This window comes from Microtus oregoni, unplaced genomic scaffold (assembly GCF_018167655.1).
Source record: "Microtus oregoni isolate MIOR12 unplaced genomic scaffold, Mior012 000004F_ref0000308, whole genome shotgun sequence".
NCBI lineage: Eukaryota > Metazoa > Chordata > Mammalia > Rodentia > Cricetidae > Microtus > Microtus oregoni.
Genome location: NW_024543063.1, coordinates 19046357 through 19069209, shown reverse-complemented (window position 1 = coordinate 19069209; position 22853 = coordinate 19046357). Strand labels below are relative to the sequence as shown.

The window sequence follows — 22853 nt, the reverse complement described above, 5'->3', positions numbered from 1 at the left end:
AAAGCAAAACAAAACTCGTGTGTGTTGTGTGCGTGTGTGTAAAAAATTTCCATCTTTTTCTACCTGTGTGAACTGCTCCCTTTCTGAGGTGTAGGGCCAGACAGTTTCCCACACTTTTCTTAGGTGTAAAGGGGTCTCTGCCGATCCGACGAATGTTAGTCTAATTCACGAAGGACAAATCCCGGCGGCGGGACAAGGAGAGCCGTCCCCAGACCAGGAAAGAAGTCAGGGTTGCAGGTGCCGCTGGCGCTGAAGGTGCGCGCGCAGGTGCAAGCACCGCCCTGGGCGGGGCTCGCGGTGGCGAGGGGCGGGGCGAGGTACGGTGTCGGGCGGGCGCGGTTGAGCAAAGGGGAGGAAAAGGTGAGTGAGAGGGAGTGAGAAAGGGAAGAAGGAGGAGCTGGAGCGGGAGGCCGGTAAAGAGGTGGAGTAGGAGTGCTGCGAGCAGAGGAAGCAGGGAGGAAGGTGTGTGGGAGGAGCTGGGGGGGAGGAGCGGCCCGGCGCGGGGTGGAGTCTGCAAACTTTCAGTTCGAGGGCATTGTGGGAAGTAGCCATGGTCTGAGGCTGTCGCCTCACCTGTCAGCCGGTGTGGCTGCTACGCTCTCCCCTGGCTGTCGCATCCTGGGCGATCACAGCTGTCGCAACCCGGGCGGCTGCGGCCACCATGGTGAGTACAGGCTGTGCATCTTGGTGGAGCTGGCCGGTGCCGTGCGCGCTCCGGGTGACACCTGCGGCTCCAGGGCCGGACGTGCGGCAGGGAGGGGGCACGCGTCGAGCCTGACTCCGGGTACCTTAGAGTCACACACTGGCCCGGCTGCCCCGGACAGTGCAGGTCTCCCCCGTCCGCGAGCTCCACGGACACCGGGCACCGCCGCTTCATTCATTTCAATCTCCTTTGCTGATGGCTTGGTCCGAGCCAGGCGCTGGGGATGTCGCAGGGGACTAGGTGCTTACGTTCTTAAGAAAGGATGCGGAGGGAAGGAGACTGTGAAGGAATGGTGAAATAAAGATAACTCCTCAGAGAGAGAAGAAGCCTCAAGTAACTGGGCAGAGAGGTCACTTTTGAATCGGTGGCCCATTTTGAGGAGGTGGCATTTGAACTCTCCGAGACTCTTCTAGAGTACCCTTCTAGGCTGCTGCAGTTGGAGGAATTAGCAAAGATGAAGAAGAAAAACGAAACCCCGGTTTGTGGCTGGAGAGGTGGGCGGGGTCCCATGGAGCACATCTTCTTCATAAGCTGTTTGGCTTTTGTTTCGCTCGAGTTTTGACAAGAAAACCGACTTTACCCTTTCAATGCTTCATGAACCCATTGGCTGATGGCGTAGGTCGGACCGGTGTGTGTGTCTGTGTGTGTGTGTGTGTGTGTGTGTGTGTGTGTGTGTGTGTGAAGATGAAAGCCAGGAGAACTGCTATACTCAGAAGTAGATGTCCAGCTTATCTGACAGTGTCTGAGGTTCGCGCTGGCTTTCTGCTGGGACAGTTACTGGGAGAGCAGCTTGTCCCACTTCTCCAGCTGCTGAACACTTTTCAAATTCTCAGAGGAGTGACCTCCAGCAGGCGCGCCCTCTCCTCTCACCGCGGGGAGCCGCACTGGGTGAATTCCGAAAGGAGGAGGTGCCTTGGGTGCCGGACAGGGAGCCCAGAGGACGTCAGTGAGGTTCTCGGCCTGCCTGTTTTTGTTTGTTGAGGGTTCCTGGGAAATACAGGGTGGTGCAAAGAGGCAGCTGTAAATAATGGAGCAGCTTTCTTTGCTTGCTCAAGTTTCCCAAGGAACAAGGAGACAGTGTGCCCAGGCAACCAGCTCAATTTGCCTAATGGAGGTGGAATGGGGCCCCCCAAGTTTCTATGGAGCCCAAAGCTGCTTACTTCGGTAGGCAGGAGCAGGGAGCAGGATCTGAGGGAAGGACCCCCGTGTTCTAGGCAGCACCTGGTCAGAGTTTGTTTTTCTTGCCCAGTGACAAATGACCTTCAGAAGTCTGGGACATTTCTCCAGCTTTCCCTCCAGTCCCAGTTGCTGTGCCCTGCCAACTCCCAACCCCGCCCCCATCCCCCCCATTCACACCCTGGTGGTAAATACTGTCACTAGCTCCTCTAGTGAGCCTTCTCCTCCCCACCGTGACTCAGGCCACCCTTGCCACCTCCAAACCAGGTGGTCACACCTTGTCCTCTACCTGCAACTGTGTGACCTCCCTCTTTATGAGTGTGCTCATTTGTTTGGTGGGATAGTAACTGCTCCTAAGTGATATATATATGGCAGGCGTTCCTTTGTGGCCTGGATATCCAGAGGCGTCCCAAGGTTTTCTTTGATGCCTGCAAGATCAAACCCAGCCACACAAGGATTGGTAAGATGTTGTTGTGCCTTTTTAATTCACATTATTTAAACTATAGTGAAGTTTACCTGAGCCCAAGTGATCTGAAATATTAACAACACAACAAATCAATCGCAGTAGTTGACAGGGGAGTCCAACTGTCTTCTGCTGGGTCAGATTAGAAGGATTTTCCAAACTAATATAATATGATGCCGCTCTTTTCATTAATTTTTTTCCTCTTTTCTCACCCCTCTCTGTATTATTTTTAATTGTTATTTTTTTATGTTTTCTTTCTTTTTTTCTATTTTGTTTTCTAATGTAGTAACTATCCGTGAATATAACCTGTGGAAACAAAAAGACCTTTGGTGTTCTCGTTGTCTTGGAGATGCCCCAGGACCGTGAACAAGTACACACACAATGCTTTAAGAAACCCCACCCCTGTACGTCTGTGCTCAGCAGCATTTCACCTGCTCTGCTGTCAGGGGAGGGAAGAGAAGTGGCTGTTCTAGTGCTCACCAGCCCAAGCACACACCCCTTGCTGCTGACAGCAGTGACTCCTTCCTCATTCCTAGATCCTATCTCTTGCTGCCTTCTCTAGAAGATACTTTCTTCTAGAAAGTGGTCCGTTCCTAGAAGATACTTTCTTCTAGAAAGTGGTCCGTTCCACTCTGGGCTTCATAGCATGTGTGCAGGGGCCGATTAGCGTCTGTGTGTATCTTCATCAAGCCATTTGAAGCACTGTACCTCCATCTTACCTTTGTGTTAGAAATCCCCACTTTGGAAAACAGTGCTAAGTCTATTGTGCTTAGAAACACCCCTATACTCCCTCTGTATTTTTAAGATATTATAATAGGAATTTACTATTGAATACTTGCTGATGAAGGAGGATTTTTAGTTATTGTTGACTTATTATTATTATTTTTTTTTTTTTACAATAGCATGGGGACAGTTAGAGAGGCAGTTGAGAGGCTTTGGGGATACCTTTAGTAAAAAAATGGAAGTGGGCCTTGATTATAAAAGTCCTTCTAAAAAGTTCATCTAACTCTGAAAGCCACCAAAGAACATCATAGAGGAATCACCCCTGTTGAAGAAACCCAAAAGGAGGTTTCTTTGGAAATGTGAATAATTCTGTTGTAAACTTAGTTCTTGTAATGTTTGGTGCAGTATGGAGTAAGATAGATTTATATTAACCAATTCAGAAGCTTCCATGTTTGTAATTTCTTTTCAACTTTTTAAGACAAGGTTTCACTATTTAATCTTGAGTAACTTGGAATTTGGTATGTTGACCACAGGGCTGGTTTCATAATTGCAGTGATCCTCCTGCCTCTGCCTTCTGAGTTCTGGAATTCCAGGAGTGCCTAACTTGTGTTTGTGATTTTAAATACGAGAGATAACTTGCTGACTGAATTGTGAAGCCATTTCTCTGTCAGACTGGTATTCATTTGAAGCAGTGTAAGTGGACCCTTTCCCCAAATCTGACTATTAAAAAACAAAGCAAGCAAACAAACAAAACAACAAACAACAACAACAACAAAAATACCTTGCTCCTGTTGGTATAGGCATGAAGATGGAGGAATCCGTCTCCAATCTGTAGGTCTACCCCCTCCCACTTTTGTTCCTTGGTGCTAGTATTGACCCCTGTCGATGATGCTGAAGGTCCCATCACTTGTTTTTCCCTTCTGTGCTGAATATTGCCACCTGCTTGCAGATTTTGCATGGAGTTTTACTAGCAGAACTGGCCAGAAACAGTTGGTACAGTGTGAATTTGCCACCTTGGGTGGGCAGTGCCTGTTCCTCGGGTTTCTAAGAATTATGCCATTATGAGCTAGGGTATAGTAGCAAAAACTACCTTCCTTCTACACACACACAGACACACACACACACACACACACACAGTCAGATTCCTTTGAGTTCCTAGATACTCACACTTCTTGAGGTCCTCATGAATCACTTCCTCTGTTTTATCTTCTGGTCACCATAACCAGAGCTTCTTCCAGAGATCAGAACTATACTCTGGTTGCTTTCCACCATGGTCTGGTCCTTCTTCCAAAGATCAGAACTCTACTCTGGTTGCTTTCCACCTTGATCTGGTCCTTGTCTCCCCCATAGCATTTTCCTTTCTGTATATCTCATTTTCTCTGATAATTCTTCCTTATGGAATTTGCTTTTCTTCACGAAGCATCCTAGACATTACATAGAAATCTCTCTTCAAGCTCTAAGATCCTGTGATTTGAGAGAAAGGAGCTTGTAGACGACAAGAAATGCCCTTGAGTCATGCTAGTGATCTACCCAACTCTGGAGAGGTGTACTTAATATACACCTTCTAATAGCTTGATCAGCTAGGAACCCGAGCAGTGCATGGGAAATGCTCAGATGGTCCCTGCTGGGAATGGAGCACCTTAGGAAGCTGGCCTGTAACAAATTGCCCTAAAGCGCCCAATGTGGCAGTTTTCGGACAGGTAGAGCTGGCTCCCAGAATTGCTCTCTCGAAATAGTTGCTAAAACCTGCCTGGGGAAAAAGATGGTCATCCATTAGTCATTCGGAGTACACGGGCATGGACTTAAAGTACATTCACTCAAGAAGAGGGGCATGAGGAAGCCTATATGCTAATGACTTTGCTGGATCTTCTCATGCACGGTTTCTACAGTGAAATTGACTGGCTTGTGTCAAGGTTCAGTAGACTCATAAAGGCTATGGGAGACTTCCAAACTGAATATATAAAAGAGGAACCAAGACTGATTTGCAAACTGAGGTGCCTGGTTCCTTTGTGTGCTTATTTACAGAACAGTGGTTCTCAATCTTCCTAATGCGACCTGTGAGCCTCCACCCATAAAATTATCCCATTGCTGCTTCCTAACTGTAGTTTTGCTGTTGTTATGAATGGCAATGTAAACATCTGATATGTGAGCCCTATGAAAGGGTCATTTGACCCCTAAAGGGTCATGACCCATAGGTTGAGTACCATCATTATAGAAATGAATGCCAAGGGCTAACCAACCATGAGTCATCCTTAGCACATTGCTTAGATTTGGAACAAAGTGTTTATATTAAAACATATGCATAAGCAGGGTGGTGGTGGCGCATGCCTTTAATTCCAGCAGAGGCAGGTGGAACTTTGTGAGTTTGAGGCCAGCCTGGTCTATAAGAGCTAGTTCCAGGACAGGCTCCAAACCAAACAAATAAATAAACAAACAAATAAAACATATGCATGAATGAAAATGAGGATATAACCGTTACTAGGTTTGGTTGGGAGAAGGTAGAGGGAGGCATCTGGAGGCGTCCAGAGCAGGGAGAGAAAGAAGTACACTAGACATGGCCAGCAGACTGAACCAGGCCATGAGAGGAGAGAGACTGAGGGAAAGTGGGGAGAGTAAAACAGGGGAAGAGAGAAGGAGTGAAGAGAGGAGACCAAGAGAGGAGAAGAAATTGAGAGAAGAACCAAAGGAACACATGGCATAAATCACTGAGTTTGATAGGAACCAGAAGCTGGGGGAAGGGAAAGGAAGCTCAGAGGCTGGAGAGGTTTAGGGCAGGGGTGAGGCAAGATGGGCTGAGAGGAGCCAGGACTCTAACAGGACTCTATAACTTGCACTTCTAGGAGAGTCTGGCAGTCAGCATCCACTTTGATATTTTAATAGGCACCTCAGTTAGCCATTTATCCTGCTGTAACTTAAGATTTCTTCTTCTACTCCTGTGATCCCCTTTAGTTTTGTGATGGACAAGCATACATATCTAAATACACACATAATGTTAAATCTAGGTTTTAAATAAGAGTAAACATGGCAGTACATGTCTTTCTGAGTTTGGCTGATTTTGCTTAATATAAGGTTTCAGATTCATTTTAGAATATTTATTTTTAAAATTAGATTCTTTTATGTACTTCCCTTTTACTTATGCATAAGTAATACAGTACATTTTCAATTATATCGTAATGAGTTTAAACTAATGTTATATTTTCAGAAAAATACTGTAATTATTTTTCCCTTTCTTGGGTCTGGGCATGTCTGGAATTGAGATATAAGCAGAAGAGGCTACATAAAATGCATGTGCATACTTGTATGTATACATATGTGTATATGCACATGTACACATCCTATCTTCTATCTATGCATTTGTTGATCTGTTTTGGTCTCTTGGCCAGACTTGCAGGACTCTTGCCTTCTATGTGAGAAGAGAGAGAGAGCTCAGAGGAAGAGAGTGAAAGTGAATCTTATGCCTTGTTCCCTCTTCCCGACTCTGAAGAGACTTTTGGTAATAAGACATATATTTCTCACCTTTTCTTAGGAATGGCAAAGATGTTTGTCACTTCTTCTGGTATTGGCCTCTATGTTCAGAAAATACCAAACATACTTAAAGGTTAAGATAGTGTGGTGGTGTAAGTTCACAGTCCCAGCACTGGGGAGGATAAGGCAGGAGGATTGCTAGTTAGAGGCCAGCCTGAGCTACACAGGGACTCCACACCTTGAAAACAAAACAAAACAAAACAGAAATAAACTGTTCCAAGGAAAAGTCAAAAAGAAGCTATTGGGCTGTGAAGATGGCTCAGTAGGCAACAGAGTTAGCCATGCGAGTTTGAAGACCTAAGTTTTCATTCATAAAACACACATAAAAAGTCAGGGCAGGGTGGGAGAGCAGTACTTGTCCCCCACCAGCTGCAACAGTCCTATTCCTCTTCTGGGCAATACAAGAGAGCCAGTTCTACTGGGAGAGGAAGTTATGAGCATGGGAGAGCTGTCCCCATTACTCATCTTTCACATGGTGGCAGAGGTGGGGAAGATGTGGCCTGCCTGCCCTCCCCACCCCAATCAATGCCCGAGGCAGGTGGAAGAACTGGTCCTGAGGCCACAAGAGCGAGGGAACTGTCCCTGCCCTTTATCAGCTGCAGCACTCAGGAGAACGGCCCCTACTCCATGCCTGAGCAACAAAGTAGAACAGACCCTGAAGGTGTAGGTGTAACCAACCCTGAGGACTTGGAAGCTGAGAACTGGCCTAGTCCCTTGCCCATCACTGTGAGGGGTAAACTTGCCAGGGCAATGTAGAAGAGGTCATCCCGGTGGTGAGGAAAAGGGAGAGCTGGCCAGCTGACCAACTCTGCAACTACCCAGTCCCAGAACCAGGCTTATGTGTTGGCCCACCCCAACACCCACCCCATCTGTGATCTGCTGGAGCATGTGAAGGGACTGGTCCTGCAGACCCAAAGCTGCAGGGTCTCTACAACACAGGGCAGCAGCAGGATATCCAAGAGGGGTTCCAGTGAGGGCCCAGGATCAATAGTGTATAGAAACCAGAGGCCTTGAACCAGACCACTGACTCTCTGCAGTGAACACTTGCAAGATGTATGGATAAAAGGGTTTACTGCATGACCCAGTGTGTCCTGATGCACTTTCATAATGGGATTGACTTTTTCTTCTCTTTTTTCTTTTTTCCTTCTTTTTCTTTTCTCTTAAATTTTATTTTATTTTGCGGGGGGAGGTTATAAGGGGGGAAGGGCAGATATGAAGAGCCAGGGAAATGAATGGGATGGAGATGCATAATGTGGAAAACACAAAGAATAAATAAAAAGAAAGCTTTAAAAAATGCCAGTGCATCCCTAATGAAGTCTGTAATTGCAGTGCTCTTAGAAGAGATGTGAGAGGTAGAGATAGGAGAGTCCCCAGGAGCTCACTGGCCAATTAGCCTGACATACAACAGAAAGCCAGCAAAGAGACCTGGGTGTCCTCTGACTGCCACTTGCTTCATGGCACACATACACAAGTGTGCTCACACACACACACACACACACACAAGTGTGCTCACACACACACATACACAAGCGTGCTCACACACACATACACAAGCGTGCTCACACACACACATACACAAGCGTGCTCACACACACACATACACAAGCGTGCTCACACACACACATACACAAGCGTGCTCACACACACATGCACAAGCGTGCTCACACACACACAAGCGTGCTCACACACACATGCACAAGCGTGCTCACACACACATACACACACACACAAGCGTGCACACACACACACACACACACGAGTGAGGTCACAGATTCAGATTTTCTCTGAATTACCTTCCTTCAGCTTTCATGTCTGCAGTTTAGCCTGCCCATGTAACTTTCTCTTGCTTTTTGCCTCTGCAATCAGCATAGCAAATTTTATTTTGCAGGTGAAGCTACAAGAGGTAAATGAAATGATTATCTTTTGTTTTGTTTTTTGGTTTTGTTTTGTTTTTTGAGACAGGGTTTCTCAGTGGTTTTGGAGCCTGTCCTGGAACTAGCTCTTGTAGACCAGGCTGACCTCGAACTCCCAGAGATCCGCCTGCCTCAGCCTCCTGAGTGCTGGGATTAAAGGCGTGCGCCACCGCCGCCTGGCAAATGAATATGTTATTAAAGAGTGTCAGGATTCCGTCTGATGACAAAGCTGCTGTCAGAAAAGCGGCTTCTGAGTGTACACACTTGGCTGTGTGTTCCCTGTGGAAGTGACACTTTGGGCATCTTTCCTGGCCCCATGACACTCCTGCCTGTTCACTTCTAAAGGAAGCTGTGGACACCATGTGGTAGAGAGGGGGATAGGTAGGCAGCCCTGTCCCTGTGTTCCTTGGTCGGTCTTCTCAAGGTTGCCTGAGCATTGGGTGAGAAAATCTAGTTCAGTTTGTATAGTGCCTGGCACCAGGGACACATTCCAAAAGTTCAGATAGGGTTGTTGTGAAGAGAAATAGGAAAACACTTTAGAATGGCTTATAAGAAACTTAGTTGATAAAATAAAATGAATAAAATGTCATAGGCTGCAAAAATGGAGTTGTGTAGAAAAGCATTATAAGAATATCCCATCTTAAAAAAGAGTAATTCAGAACTCTGTAGATAGAACTGTTTTCTTTCTTTAGTCTCTGTCCTTCTGTTTCTCTGTTCCTCTGTTCCTTCCCTTCCCCTTCCTTCTCTCTCTCTGCTTCCATTCCCATGCTGGGAATTGAATTAGGGTTTGTACCTGGCAGCCAACTGCCTTACTCCTGAGCTGTGTCCCCAGCCCTCTTTTTACTTTATATTTTGAGATACAGCTCCCTTTGTTGCTCAGACAGGCCTTGAACCTTTGATCTGACCGCCTCTGCCTCCTGAGTTATTGGAGTCACAGGCCTGAGTCACTTGTTCTGGCTCAGTTTCTTTACCATGCAGTCACATCCTCAGATCCAAGAGCAGTTTGTGTAAACGACGACTCTCGAAACCCATTTGATCTCATGGTTTCAGTACTTTAAGAATGCAGCCAGGCATGGTGGCTAAATTCCTCTAATCCAATCATTTCAGAGATCAAGGCTGGAGGACTGCATGCATTCCAGGCCAGCCTGGCTAGGTTGTGGAGAGAGACCCTGTCTCTAAACACAAAACATATAATGTTGTCCACATTGAAAAGTCTTTGTAAAAGACAGGGTGAACAGGTGCAGTCTGGGGTGTCAAAAATGCGGTGAGAGCCTGAATTTTGTTGGTGCTAAACTTTGAGTGGAGGGACGGCTATGTCACTGCCTACCTCATTATATACTTTGTTTGCAACTGAAGTGTCTCTGTCGAGGCAGACATTTTTTGATGAGTGCCAAGCAGGCTGAAGTAGGAATAAAATGATCATTTTTTCCTTTCTTTGTGGCCTGGCCATGCTGCATGAGCACTCTCCTGAGCCGCTTTCCCAGCCCTGGAGATCAGAGCTCTTACTAAACATTGAAGTGAACACTGGACATTACTGTGTAGAGTGGTGAGTTTAGCCTATTAAACATGGTCTTCAGAACAAAGTTTAAAATTTTCATATTAAGAATGATTAAATAATAAGTTAAATAAAAAATCAATTCGGGGCTGGACAGATGCAGTTTTTGCAGAGAGCCTGAGTTCAGTTCCAAGTTCCCACATTGGGTAGCTCCCAAGCATCGGTAACTCTAGTTGTGTGTGGGGGTTTTACACATGTGGCCTCCGCAGAAGAGCTCTCCCATGCACATACCATCCCCCAACACACACACACACACACACACACACACACACACACACACAAACACACACCCCTAAAAATGTATCTTAAAAAGAAGGAAAGAGCAAATAAGCATTGCTAAGAAATAGAAAAAGGGTCTCAAATTATTGGATCATTTTTTTGTCTTTTCAATTCAAGTTGGTTTGAAAATTGCCCAGAATTTCTGATATGTATTTAGAACGTCTTCTTGCTCTTTTCTTGAATGATTTGAAATAGGACAAAATACAAAGAAGTCTGGTTTTTCATTGACCTCCAGGGAACGTCTAATCAGGACGCTAGACATACTCAGGGTTGCACCCTTTGTCCAGGAGATATGACAAGTGTGTTCACCACGTGCCAGGGGATTTTCCTTGTCCGGCTTCTGTTCTCAACTGCTTCTGTTGCTAGGATGAGCCCACACCTGTAAAGACATCCCTAGTTTACCAGAAGCTCATCATGGTGCTCAGGAGAAATTACTCATGTGCTAGGCTAGATGAGTCCAGAGGTGTGAAATTAACCCTGAAGTATGAAGCTCATGTTTAATCATTACCAAGGTTCAGGGAGGAGATGGGAAGTTCAGGCTTTGGGCTGATCCCTGAAGGGAGCGGTGATCCTGCCTTCACTTTTTCAGAAAAGAATGAATGCGTGTTAGAGGGTGTCTGCTGTGTGGTGAGTAGGGATACAAAGCGAATGGAATATAAAGAAGAGGAATGCTTACGAAGGAAATGTAAATCCAGAAGAACCCGTATAAGAAGTCGGACATGTGCCGTGAGCATCTCTAATCCCAGTTCTTGGAAAGGGCTGATGGGAGGTGGAGACAAAGAAGCTCACAAGCCAGTTATCTTGGCATGGCAGCAGGAAACAACAAGGAAACCTTACTTCACACCAAGTAGAAGGTGAGAACCAACACCCAAGGCTGTTGTCTGACCTTGGCATACATGCTGTAGCATGCATGCTTACATCACATAAAGATGTATACATACATACATACATACATACCTAATATAATGTGTATAGTGTCTGTGAAGCCCTCAGTTCCATCTCTTGTGTTGCAAAATTGCTATCAAGAAAAAGAAACTGAGCCTTCTCCTAAGTATCCATGAATGGAGCAACTTGGGTGCCATCCTAAACTGTGGGTATCTTAAATAATATAACGTAAAGGTATGGTCAGGGTTTTAAAAGTTATTATAGGTTTGGACTGGTGAGAAGTGTATTTCAGACATCAAGGGACACAGCTGAGCTGGGCAGTAAGCTGTTTTCTAGCAAGATATGTCTTGGGGCCTGCAAGGAAGTTGTAGTGGCTTCCTTGTTGGTGTGGCTACTCAAAGAATTGTGTTTGGTAAACACTGCTTTCTTTTCCTGAAAACAAAGCAACACCCTCAAATCTGTACATGTTTAGGCCTGAGAAAAAGTGCAGCCATTTGGATGTTGAGTGAGAGAAGAATTTCAGAAGATCTGATTAATATATATATATATATATATATATATATATATATATATATTTAAATCTGGGAGTCCTCATTTTGTAGGTATGGGATCTAATCAGTGTGATAATCCTGGTTGGGTCAAGTACTAAACAGAGTCCTCACCTACAGTTCCACCGTTTTTGATGGTAGAAATTATACAGAGAGTTATATGTGGATGAATAACTGTTACTCATCTGAGGCTCCAAAGGTGTGGTGTTTGCTTTCTGTTTAACTAGGTACATTGGACAACCACACCTGTAACTCAGACCAATTTGAATTTATCTTTGCCTACAGCCAATTTGAAAGAAAATTCAGGCAAGAAATACTTACTGCATGGCTTTATGTCAGTCAGTGCAGGCCTATTGAATTCCAAACCATATTAAGCATAATAATAAAATAAAGTGAGATGTTTTGAAGCATCATGGGTGCAATATGAAAACTTTAATTCTGGGGTCTTGTATAAACATTTGCAAAGCAGGGTTGCAAGATGTCACTTTAGGCCTGGGATAAAAACTTTCTTAGACCTTGAAGTAATGGTACCCCATTACTTCAGGTAGTATGATGTATTTGTAAATTAATATCACAAGTACATTGTAAATCATGAGAGAAAGCAAATGATGACATAATTAGATTAGCAAGCATCACACAAATAAAACTTACACTGTTGCAATCTCATCTGCCATAAATTAGTTCCAGGGTCAAAACACTGGTCTTTTAAAGACAATACTAAATCTAGTCAAAGTTGCATTAAAGCTTAATCCCCCAATGTTTTTCTTTCATTCTTCTGAAATTATTTATTTATTTACTCTGTGTATGTCTATTTGTATCCTCAGGCTTGGCAGAAAGTGTCTCTACTCAGTGAACCATTTTTCTAGCTTCTGAGTTATTTTTATAACTAATGAAAATACATATATATTATTAAGAATTGAGAGACCAGAATAGACCAACTCTACAGTAATCATTGTGCTTGTAGTGAATATTTGTAATATGAGTGCTTCTATCAAACAGTTACTAACTTAAGAGTTATGTCCTGTTCTAGAGCCCTGGATATAGAAGCAAAAAACTTAGGACTTTGAGCAAAAGTGACCCAAACCAGGGAGGGAGATCTCAAAGTTCTTTTTTTTTTTTTTTAACTGTGGAAAACTGATGTATTTTTAACACCCTTGGATGATTGACAATTAAATGCCAGCTTTACTTCCAACTGCTGAAATTAATTTCTTGGGTGCCAATGGTTTATGGTTTCTCCTGCAACTATGCATTGCTAAAATTAGGTTAGTTTGCTGAATTTGAAAGTGGTTTTTCAGAATGTTCGGCCGGAGAGAGAAGTGAGAAAACACCTTCTATGGATGATGGAAGGAATGATCCTTCCCAGCCAAAGGGACCGTACGACATCTGTGGCTTTCTCCCAGAACACTTCGTGAAATTTGAGTGTTTACCGGGTCTGACAAAAGCACATGCCATGCCTGATGAGGGCAGAACAAGACCCTGAAAGGAATCAAATATTGGAATTTGGGTTTGAGGCCTGCTGCACTATCAAGCAATTGGTCCTGGGATGGCTTTAATGAAATCAAAATAGTCTGAAAATACTTCCTCATGCCTGGTGGTGGTAGCACACTCATTCAATCCCAGCATCTGTGAGCTTGAGGCAGGTGGATCTCTGTGAGTTCAAGGTCAGCCTGATCTACAAAGCAAGTTCCAGAACAGCTAGGACAGTTACACCGAGAAACCCGCTCTCAAAAAACAAAACAAAGAAAAGAAAATACTTCCTCATGATGAAAGCTTATGCAAATGATCATTAGTTAATATCATCTTCAAGGAGCCATTAGTTCTCAGGGTTTTGTAAGCTAACTATGAAAAGTCACAGTAAGATGAAGTGGTGTACCCATGTAATACCAGTGCTCAGGCGGTAGGAGGATCACTAATTCTAGGCCAACCTGGGTTGTATAGTGAAACTTTATCTCAATGGGAGAAAAAAAAAAGCCTACTATAATTTCAGGGTTATTTCGCTACAGCAATGGTTATAATTATCTGAAATCTTACATGTATTTCCAGGAGGTCTACAAACACCCTGTTTCTTCCAGAGTGCCCTTAATTGTGGGGCATATTTTATAAACCTAAAAGAGTTCAATCTTGGCTCAATAACTCACCCTTGGGTGGGGAACACCTCTTAAGTGCCACCATATTTTTGCCCTCTCTGTGATACGTAGCCTAGTATGTGGCTCTACCAATATAACACATAAGAAAGTACCCAGCATTATACCCGCTACGTGGTGGGTCACTTTCTGGTGAATGTACTGTCATGTGGAATATGATGTCCCCAATAGTTGGTCCACATGTTCGAGTCTCTGTGGGGAGGAGTCAGAACATTTGAGGGGAGAAATTAGAGTCAGGGTAGCAATAATGGGAGATGATTTCTAACTCACTGGTTGCATCTATCTCCACTCTAGGTGAACAGCTAAATTCCATGATCAGTGAGGACACCTGTGGTGGTTTGAATAGGAATGCTTCCACCATAGGCTTATATATTTGAATGTTTAGTTACCAGGGAGTGCAACTATTTGAAAGGACTAAGGATTAGGAGGCATGGCCTTGTTAGAGCAGGTGTGCCCTTGTTGAAGGAAGTCTGTCACTGGGGGTGGGCTTTGAGGTTTCCAAAGTGCCCAGGTCAGGTCCAGCCTTCCCTACCCCCTTGGCCTGCTGATTAGGCTGTAGCTACTTCTCTGGCACCATGCCTGCATGCTGCCGTGCCCTCTGCCACCATGTTATCAGCCATGATGGACTGCCATCATAATGGACTAGGCCTCTGAAAATGAAAGCAAGGCCCTAGTTAAATGCTTTCTTGTGTAAGAATTCCGTAGTCATGGTGTCTTTTCAAAGTATATATGCACATACACATACACAGAGTTCACCTGTCTCTGCCTCCTGAGTGCTGGGATTAAAGGCGTATGCCACCACTGCCCTGCTCTAAACAGTGTTTTATGTTCACGGACTGGAACCTTATTTTACTCAAAAAGGATCTCTCCATTCTATTGATTTATTTTTGAGAAATGTGCAAAGTAGTTTTTGTTGGTCTTCAAGTACACAGGGTTGGACGGAGCACCCATCCACTCTCTGTCGTAGAAGCTTGTCATCAAGTGTGCTACATTGCGTTCCTGCATTCTTCATGAAACCAATGTGCCCCAGGGTAACAAGGTTCATTCTGATAGCATTTTGCTGCCTGGAATGCAGAGTAGTTCATAATGCAGAAGAGTGATTCATAGGCTTGAGTTGTTGCCTGTGGAGTTAAAAGTATTTAGATTTTATAGAAAGTCAGGACTCACCAACTTCAAGTTCCTTATAGGGTTCACTTGTTGGGTTAGTTTTACAGATCTAAGCATGCATTCATTGTAGGATAGTGCACAGCCCTCAGGAATCTATAGACAGTTCTTAAAGTTAAAAGATGAGCTGTTAGCTTGGGAATTCATGCTCTAGAGAACCACAACCTCAGTCTGCCTGGAATGATCTCAATCCTTATGCTTTTCTTGGACTGTTTCCAAAGTCAACCACTGATGGCTTCTGGAATTAGTGCCCCCAGGCTCTTTGTCTCAAAGTGTATGTGTTGCCCAGTCTCTCAGAGTCTGGTCTAAAACACAAGCAAGGACTAATGGCTGTGTCCTTAACATTATAGCAAAACAATATAAGAATTTTCAGTGTTTATTAAAAAATGATTAGATTTTTACCTTTACTGTCAACCTGAACTCCTGTACAGCCTCAGGAGATTACACACACACACACACACACACACACACACACACACACTCAGGATAGTTTGTGTTTGTCAGGGCAGCATCAGGCATCCTGCTTCGTCATTCTCCATCTGATTCTCTTGGAGCAACGTCTCTCACAGAGCCTGGAACCAGACTGGTAGGCAGCAAGCCCCAGCAATGCTCCTGTCTGTGCTTCCCCACCCCCATACTTTAATTATAGATACACCTGCAGTCAGCCCTGCCTTTTTATGTGTCTGCTGGGGATTCGAACTCAGGTCCTCACACCTGTGCACCAAACACTCTTATCTATAGAGCCATCATTCCTACCCCTTGTGATAATCTTTTAATTTGATATGAAAACTTCTTTTTCATTAAAGACAACTAAGAGTTACTAGCTTTGGGAGAGGAGAATGTTTGGTAAATAGTGTGTGTTCCCATGAACAGGGAAAGGCTAAACTTATCTCAGACACAGAGCCCCGTGAGATGGTTTACATTCTAAGCTTTGAAGTACGTTTGGTTTACAAGCTTGGTGATGTGCATGGAGGGAACAGACCAGCCTTGACATTTTATTTCACTATTAAGCTATGCACACTGTGAGCTAGATAGGGCAGAGCAGAATGAAAAGTAGCGAACAGGCACCATCAATGACTGACCAGGAAAACAAAGTCCAGGGCATGGTGCCCAGCGATGCCTGCTATGCACTAGAACCTCTTCTTAGCAATTTTTCTCCACATTGCTAGGTGACCTGACTCCTCAATGTCAGATAAGATCAAGACCTCTCTTACTTGAAGAGGCCAGGCCACTTCCATTTCTTAAAGCCTCTAGTATGCGGAAAAATGAAGTGTCCAGATAAGGCTGTACACATTGTAGCACACTTTAACAAGTTGAGACACGAGTCGTGTACAAAATACTATGCAATTTCCTTTTGCTTTTTGCACAAATTTTAACTCGATTTCTAGAAACATATAGATCCACTGTGCATGCCAGGAACTTGAGCTGGTGGTTCGACGTACACTTACAGATGTGCAGTAAAGAGTATCTCTGGGTTTCAGCATCATTGGGACTTCTTTATGAGAGCCAGGATAATGCTTTGGTTCTAAACTCTGGACCTTTGTGATATGAAGATTACTGCCTCTTCCTTCTCACAGTTTTTTGTCTAAAGTAACTACATTTCAGTCTGTGAATTTGTGTGCTGCCCCATACGTTGGTGCTCCTACTGTCTGTATTTTGTGGTTTATAGAGGATGTGTCGGATTGTATCACACTGGATTTAGCTCTGTCCTCAAAGTACCTACAGTTGCTAAAGTATTCAGAATTGGGGAGTCTTCTACCCTTCTGCCTGGCTGCAGTTTTACCGTTTATAGTTGTGGGGCATCCACCAGAGAAGACTGCTTGGACATTATTATTAGCCAGCCGGGGGGTGCACTGGGATCCCGGACACCCAGTGTAGCACTTAGCCTTCCTCAGGGTAGTTTTCAGCACAAAAAAACATGTTCTGCATTGACATACTTCAGTTAGCAAGAACAGTTAGCCAGAAATGGAACTGCAGAAGCCAAAAAGCAAGGTTAGTACACTTAGAGACTTTCCCAGAACTAAAGACTTTGATGGATTAGGTCTTTGTTTTCATTTTGGCCTGTGGTACATGCAGAGTTTTCTGGCCCAAATGGTAGTTCCATCATGGGGTCCGTTGTGCTAAGATCTGGGGGCCAGAGATATAGTTATCTCATTTTTGTTTCAGCACCAGTGAAACAAAACGTGTAAAGCCTCCTGCTTTAAGGAAGCGTGCACGCGTACATATAAATGGGAAGCATTTGGTCAGCTTAACCATAATCATGCTTGTCTGTAGAATATGGTTTCTGAGGGATGTGCAGCACATGACAGATGAGTGCTGATCTGACAATCCTTGTTGCCCCACTCTTTCTAAAGCTATGTATAGAGAGCATTGCCTCATGCGAGGTGGTGGGAAGGGACTGTGGAATATCTCAGGTTTGGTCCTCCAGAGATGTCAGTGAGCTTGTGTGACTCCATAGAAACGATTCTTGATAAACTCTGAACCATGATGCCTCGCTGTTGTCCAAGGCTGTATGGTATTATTGTATTGACTCAATCAAAGGGGGCAGAAAATAAACATGTGTTTAATAAAAACTTTAAGGACATCATGCTGAGAACTGCACCATCATATACTCCAGCTTTCCACATCTTATGTCCAAAGTCCAAGTCTATATCCCAAATAACTATTGACACCAAGAATGTCCCCAAATCTACAGTTGCATTTAGATGGAGTGTTAAACTTTCCCCTGCTTCTAGTCCCTGATGAAAAGCAAAGGGCTTAAGTAGCTATTTCTCTGAAAACCATTTATAAAGGAATATAAATTTATAAACTCATAAAAGATGCTCTGTATCACCAGTCATAAGGTGGGAAATGCAGTTGCAGCCACCTTCAGATGGTGTACCACAGTCACTAAGATGGGTCATCACATCTATACTGAAAGTAAGAAATATCGATGGGGGGATGAAGGACTTTAGAATCCTTATGCACTGTGGGCAGGCTGGTAGAATAGTAAAGCCAGTAAAGAAAAACGGTGTAGAAGGTCCTTAGAAATCAAATACAGAATTACCTACGGTGTAGTGTTCCATTTCTGGGTACATGCTCCGACAAATTCGGAGAAGGTCCTGGTAGAGGTAGATCCATACCTGTATTCACAGCAACATTATTTACCATAACCAAACGGTAGGATAGAAGCAACTCAGCCATCCGCTGACTACTGAGTGAGTAAGAAAACTGTGGAGCGTACATAGCTTGAGGGAGCAGCATTTAACCCTCAAAAGAAGGGCATCCTGATAAATGCTTTAGCATGGGTGGACCTTGAGATTGCACTAACTGAAACACACCAGCAACAAAGGACCAGCAGTATATAATTCCACCTATCTGAGATACACAGAGGAGTCAGCTGGAGAAAGGATGCTAGTTGCCTGGGGCGAGGTGAAGCCAGTGGACTTGTGCATGACTGTTCAATATGTGAAATGAATGGTGATAACGGAAGCAAAGAGACAGACTGTGTTTGATGTATAGAAAAGGGAGTAATGCTTGCTTTTGCAGGTCAGAGTTTCAGGTTAGCCTGGGCTACATACTGAGGCCCATCTCAAAACAAACAATCAAAACAGACTTGCACGAAACATTAAAGAAGCTACACAGCCTTCCAGCAGGCATTGCTGCCAAGATAAAAAGAAACCAGACAGGTTTCAACTGAGAAGGGGTCACTGCCTCTAAAAGCTCTGGGCCCTAACACCTCCTGGAATTTGACAGCAAATACAAAGAAAATGCTGTGTGGATAAGCACTGGTCACACTCCAGGTTCTGCTTCTTTTTAATCTAAACAGTGTGCTATTTTATATCATCTTAGCTGTATAAAAACTAGATCCTCCCCTGTAGTAGTTTCTGTTTGGTGACTTGTTCTCTGAGACAAGGTCTCATATAGCACAGGCTGACTCCAGAGTGCTGGATTATATGATTGTGCCTCCACACCCAATTTCCTGGTCCCTCTGCCTCTACCTCTTGTGAGCCAGGATTACAAATGTATCAGAATGCCCTTCTCTTAATGCTTAGTGATGTCCCCTCAAAGCCATGTGCATACCACATTTTACTTGTTCACTCAGCAGTCAATCAACAACTGAGCTGTCTTTTGGCTACTGTCAGTAATGTTGCTATGAGTATGGGTGTTGAATTGCCTCTGCCAGACCCTTCTCTGAATTCTTTGAGACACATACCCAGAAGTGGAAAGCAGCATATTAGGTGATTCTGTATTTAGTTTCTGAGGAACTTCGATACTGTTTCTCACAAGTGGCTTTATCATTTTCCATGTCTGCACACAGTGCAAGGATTTCCAAGTCATTCGCATCCTCATTTGTTAGCAGCGCATTTAAAAAGTGTGTAGAAATGTATAAAGAGGAAAATAAACCCACCTGAAATATGCCTGCGGAGAATCATTCCAAATGTTACTTGTAATGTTTTAAAATGTTCTAAAAATAAACACAATCAATATCTGATGTTAATGGAGCCCCACAGAGAAACTTTCCCATCTTAATTATTCACACAGGGGCTAGAGAGATGGTTCAGTGGTTAAGAGCATTTGCTGCTCTGCTGGAGGACCTGAGTCCTGTTCCCAACACCCACTTACTTAAGGTAGCTCAGGCCCTAGGGGATCCAAAAACGTATTCTGGCCTCTTGGTGTACCCCTAAACACTTAGCATACATTCACATAGACACACACATATAAACATATCTACACATATCTACACATGCATACACACTTATGTATATAAGCATTTATACACATTCTAAGTGCTGAAAATATGAAGGCATCTTCTTGCAGTGGTATAGGAGGTCCTTCTGTTTATGTGTTGCTTTCATTGGTTAATCAATAAAGAAATTGCTTGGCCTGATAGGGCAGAACTTAGGTATTGCAGAGAAGACAGAACTGAATGCTGGGAAGAAAATCAGAGTCAAGGAGAAAGCCATGGATCTCCTGCCCGAGATGGATGCTGGTTAGAATATTGCCGGTAAGCCACAGTCATGTGGCAATGCACAGACTAATGGAAATGGGTTAAATTAAGATGTAATTATTATCCAATTAGATGTTAGAGCTAATGGGCCAGGCAGTGTTTAAATGAATACAGTTTCTGTGTGATTATTTCAGGTGTAAGCTCGCCGGGCAGCCTGGACAAACAGAGGGCCCCCCTCTCTCCATCAACATTGCAGTGTGAAAAGTATAGGGTAATCATGTTTTGGGGGTGCATTCCTGCAGTCCTAGCACTCAGAAGACCAGGAGCTGGGTGTTGGGGTGCACATTTATAATCCCAGCCCTCAGGAGGTGGAAGGCAGGAAGATCAGGAGTCATCCTCTACATAACAAATTCTAGGTCAGCCTGTGCCGTAGAGAACAAGTCACCAAACAGAAACTACTACAGGGGAGGATCTAGTTTTTATACAGCTAAGATGATATAAAATAGCATGCTGTTTAGATTAAAAAGAAGCAGAACCTGGAGTGTGACCAGTGCTTATTCACAGCATGCTCTTTGTATTTGCTGTCAAATTCCAGGAGGTGTTAGGGCCCAGAGCTTTGGAGACAGTGACCCCTTCTCAGTTGAAACCTGTCTGGTTTCTTTTTATCTTGGCAGCAATGCCTGCTGGACGGCTGTGTGGCTTCTTTAATGTTTCATGCAAGTCTGTTTTGATTTTGTGTTTGTTTTGAGATGGGCCTCAGTATGTAGCCCAAGCTGGCCTGAAACTTACATAAGTATCCAAATCTAGCCGTTTAAATTCTGTACCCCCTGACAGAGTTATTTTTTTCTTTATTAATGTTATTTTTTTTCTTTGAGAATTTCACACAGGTCTACAATGTATCCTCTCTCCATTTCTCATCTTAGCAGGTCTTCCTCCCAATTTCATGTCCTTCCTTCCTTCCTTCTTTTTTTTTCTTTCTTTTTTATTTTTTTAATTCCAATTTCAGTGTGTCCGGTTAGTGCTGTGTATGGGTACAACCTGCTGGTGGACACACCACTGAGTAAAAATGACTATCCCTTCTCTATACAATGTTTGATACTCTAGGTAGGGTTATCCTGAAGTTCACTATGTAGCCCTGGCTGGCTTTGTAACAATCTTTTTCCCTTGGCTGGGATGAATGTGAGCTGCTGTGCCAGGCTCTAATTTTCTAGAGTTTACAGTTTGGATGTTCATTCTGCCAGGCTTTCTTTATTTCTCTGTAATTTGGTAAAATCTCTGCTTGGTAAGAGTGCCAACTCTTTTAAATGGCTTTTGATGCTTTCCTAGGCCAACTGGCATTAGAAACGGAGGCTTCTCACATGCTCAGAGCACTGCAGGCACAAACTATTCAAATTCAACTTCAGCGTCACTATAATTTGCAAAATTCTGAGGAAGATAAATAAATTATATATACTACACAGTTAAAATAAAAACAAAGCCAAACCCTAGCTCCCACAAACTTAAAATTTATCATTGAAAACCAAACAGTTGAAGATCTTTGAGAAATGCCAGCTACTTTCAAAATTCATTTTAAAAATACAAGATGTTAGGTTTTATTCCGAACCACAATGAAGCATTAACGTGTATTGTTAGCATCCTTTAGAATGATGTTGGATAAACATGTAGATTTACTGACAGGTTATTTATCCAGAAGGGTTAAGTTGGAGACTAAATGTTTCTGTTTTACCACCAGCAGTGCAGCATTGGATGCTATAAACTTAGGTGTAAAAATATGCATCTTCAGAAGTCCCGAAGCCAGACAGTGGTGGCACCCGTAATCCCAGCACTCAGGAGGCAGAGGAAGGAAGTCAAATGTCTGTGAGTTCAAGCCCAGTCTGGCCTAAAAACTTTTTTAGTTCTGGGGCAGCCAGAGCTGTGCTTGTCTTGAAAAACAAAACAAAACAAAACAAAAAGTACTGAAAACAAGGCTCTTTAGTTAAGATACCTGCCACTCAAGCAAGAGAAAGAAAGCCTGGATCTCTAGAGTCCTTGTAAATGTGGGTGGTCTTATGCATGGAGGTCAACCTGTACTTCGAGACTTCAAAGACGGAGACAACAAAGCCCCAACACAAACTGACTAGGGAGACATGTGATGTCCTGTCATGTGAGCTTTGACTGGAAGATCCTGCCTCAGTGCATATATGGTGGAGAGTAATGAAAGAGATCCTCATCACCAGCCCCAGGTGTCCATGTGCGCACACATGCACACGTGATCCTCAGCGTCAGCCCCTGGTCTCCATATGCATGCTCATCCACACACATGCACACGTGATCCTCAGTGTCAGCCCCTGGTCTCCATATGCATGCTCATCCACACACATGCACACGTGAGCCTCAGTGTCAGCCCCTGGTCTCCATGTACATATTCACCCACACACATGCACTCATGATCCTCAGCGTCAGCCCCTGGTCTCCATGTGCATATTCACCCACACACATGCACACGTGCTCCCATAGGGATGACCCAAGCAGGGCTTCTCACCTGATGTTCTCCTGAGAAGTGAATTAGAGGGTCTTCCTGCTTGCTCACAGCCCAGATCTGCAGCCTCCGATTTGGAGGCCGTAGGGTGTGATAAAGTCTCTGTGCAAAGCTGTTCTGTCCTGATGGAGTTACGGAGGGATCAGAATGTAAAAGTGGGATCATGGGTTTAGCTATCTTCTCCTCCTCCCCCAACATACTGGTGATGAACCCAGGACATCCTGCATGCTAGTCAATCACTCCACTCGAGCTATATCCCTCAGAGTAGCTAATCTAAACTGGGAGATTCATTGTCTCTTCCTCACCAATTCTCATATTAACACCCCC

The 22853-nt window shown here is 44.0% G+C and overlaps 1 protein-coding gene across 3 annotated transcripts in view; it reads left to right on the top strand.

Annotated features, from left to right (window-relative positions):
* Positions 1–519: 519 nt before the first annotated feature.
* Ap1s3 (adaptor related protein complex 1 subunit sigma 3) overlaps positions 520–22853 on the top strand; it is a 59828-nt gene continuing 37494 nt past the window's right edge. For all 3 annotated transcript variants that reach the window (XR_005974164.1, XM_041650147.1, XM_041650146.1), the window contains exon 1: positions 520–664. Coding sequence is in view for 2 of the 3 variants with exons in the window: in XM_041650147.1 (XP_041506081.1) it covers positions 662–664 (3 nt within the window). In the remaining variant the exon portion in view is untranslated. The remainder of the gene's footprint in view (positions 665–22853) is intronic.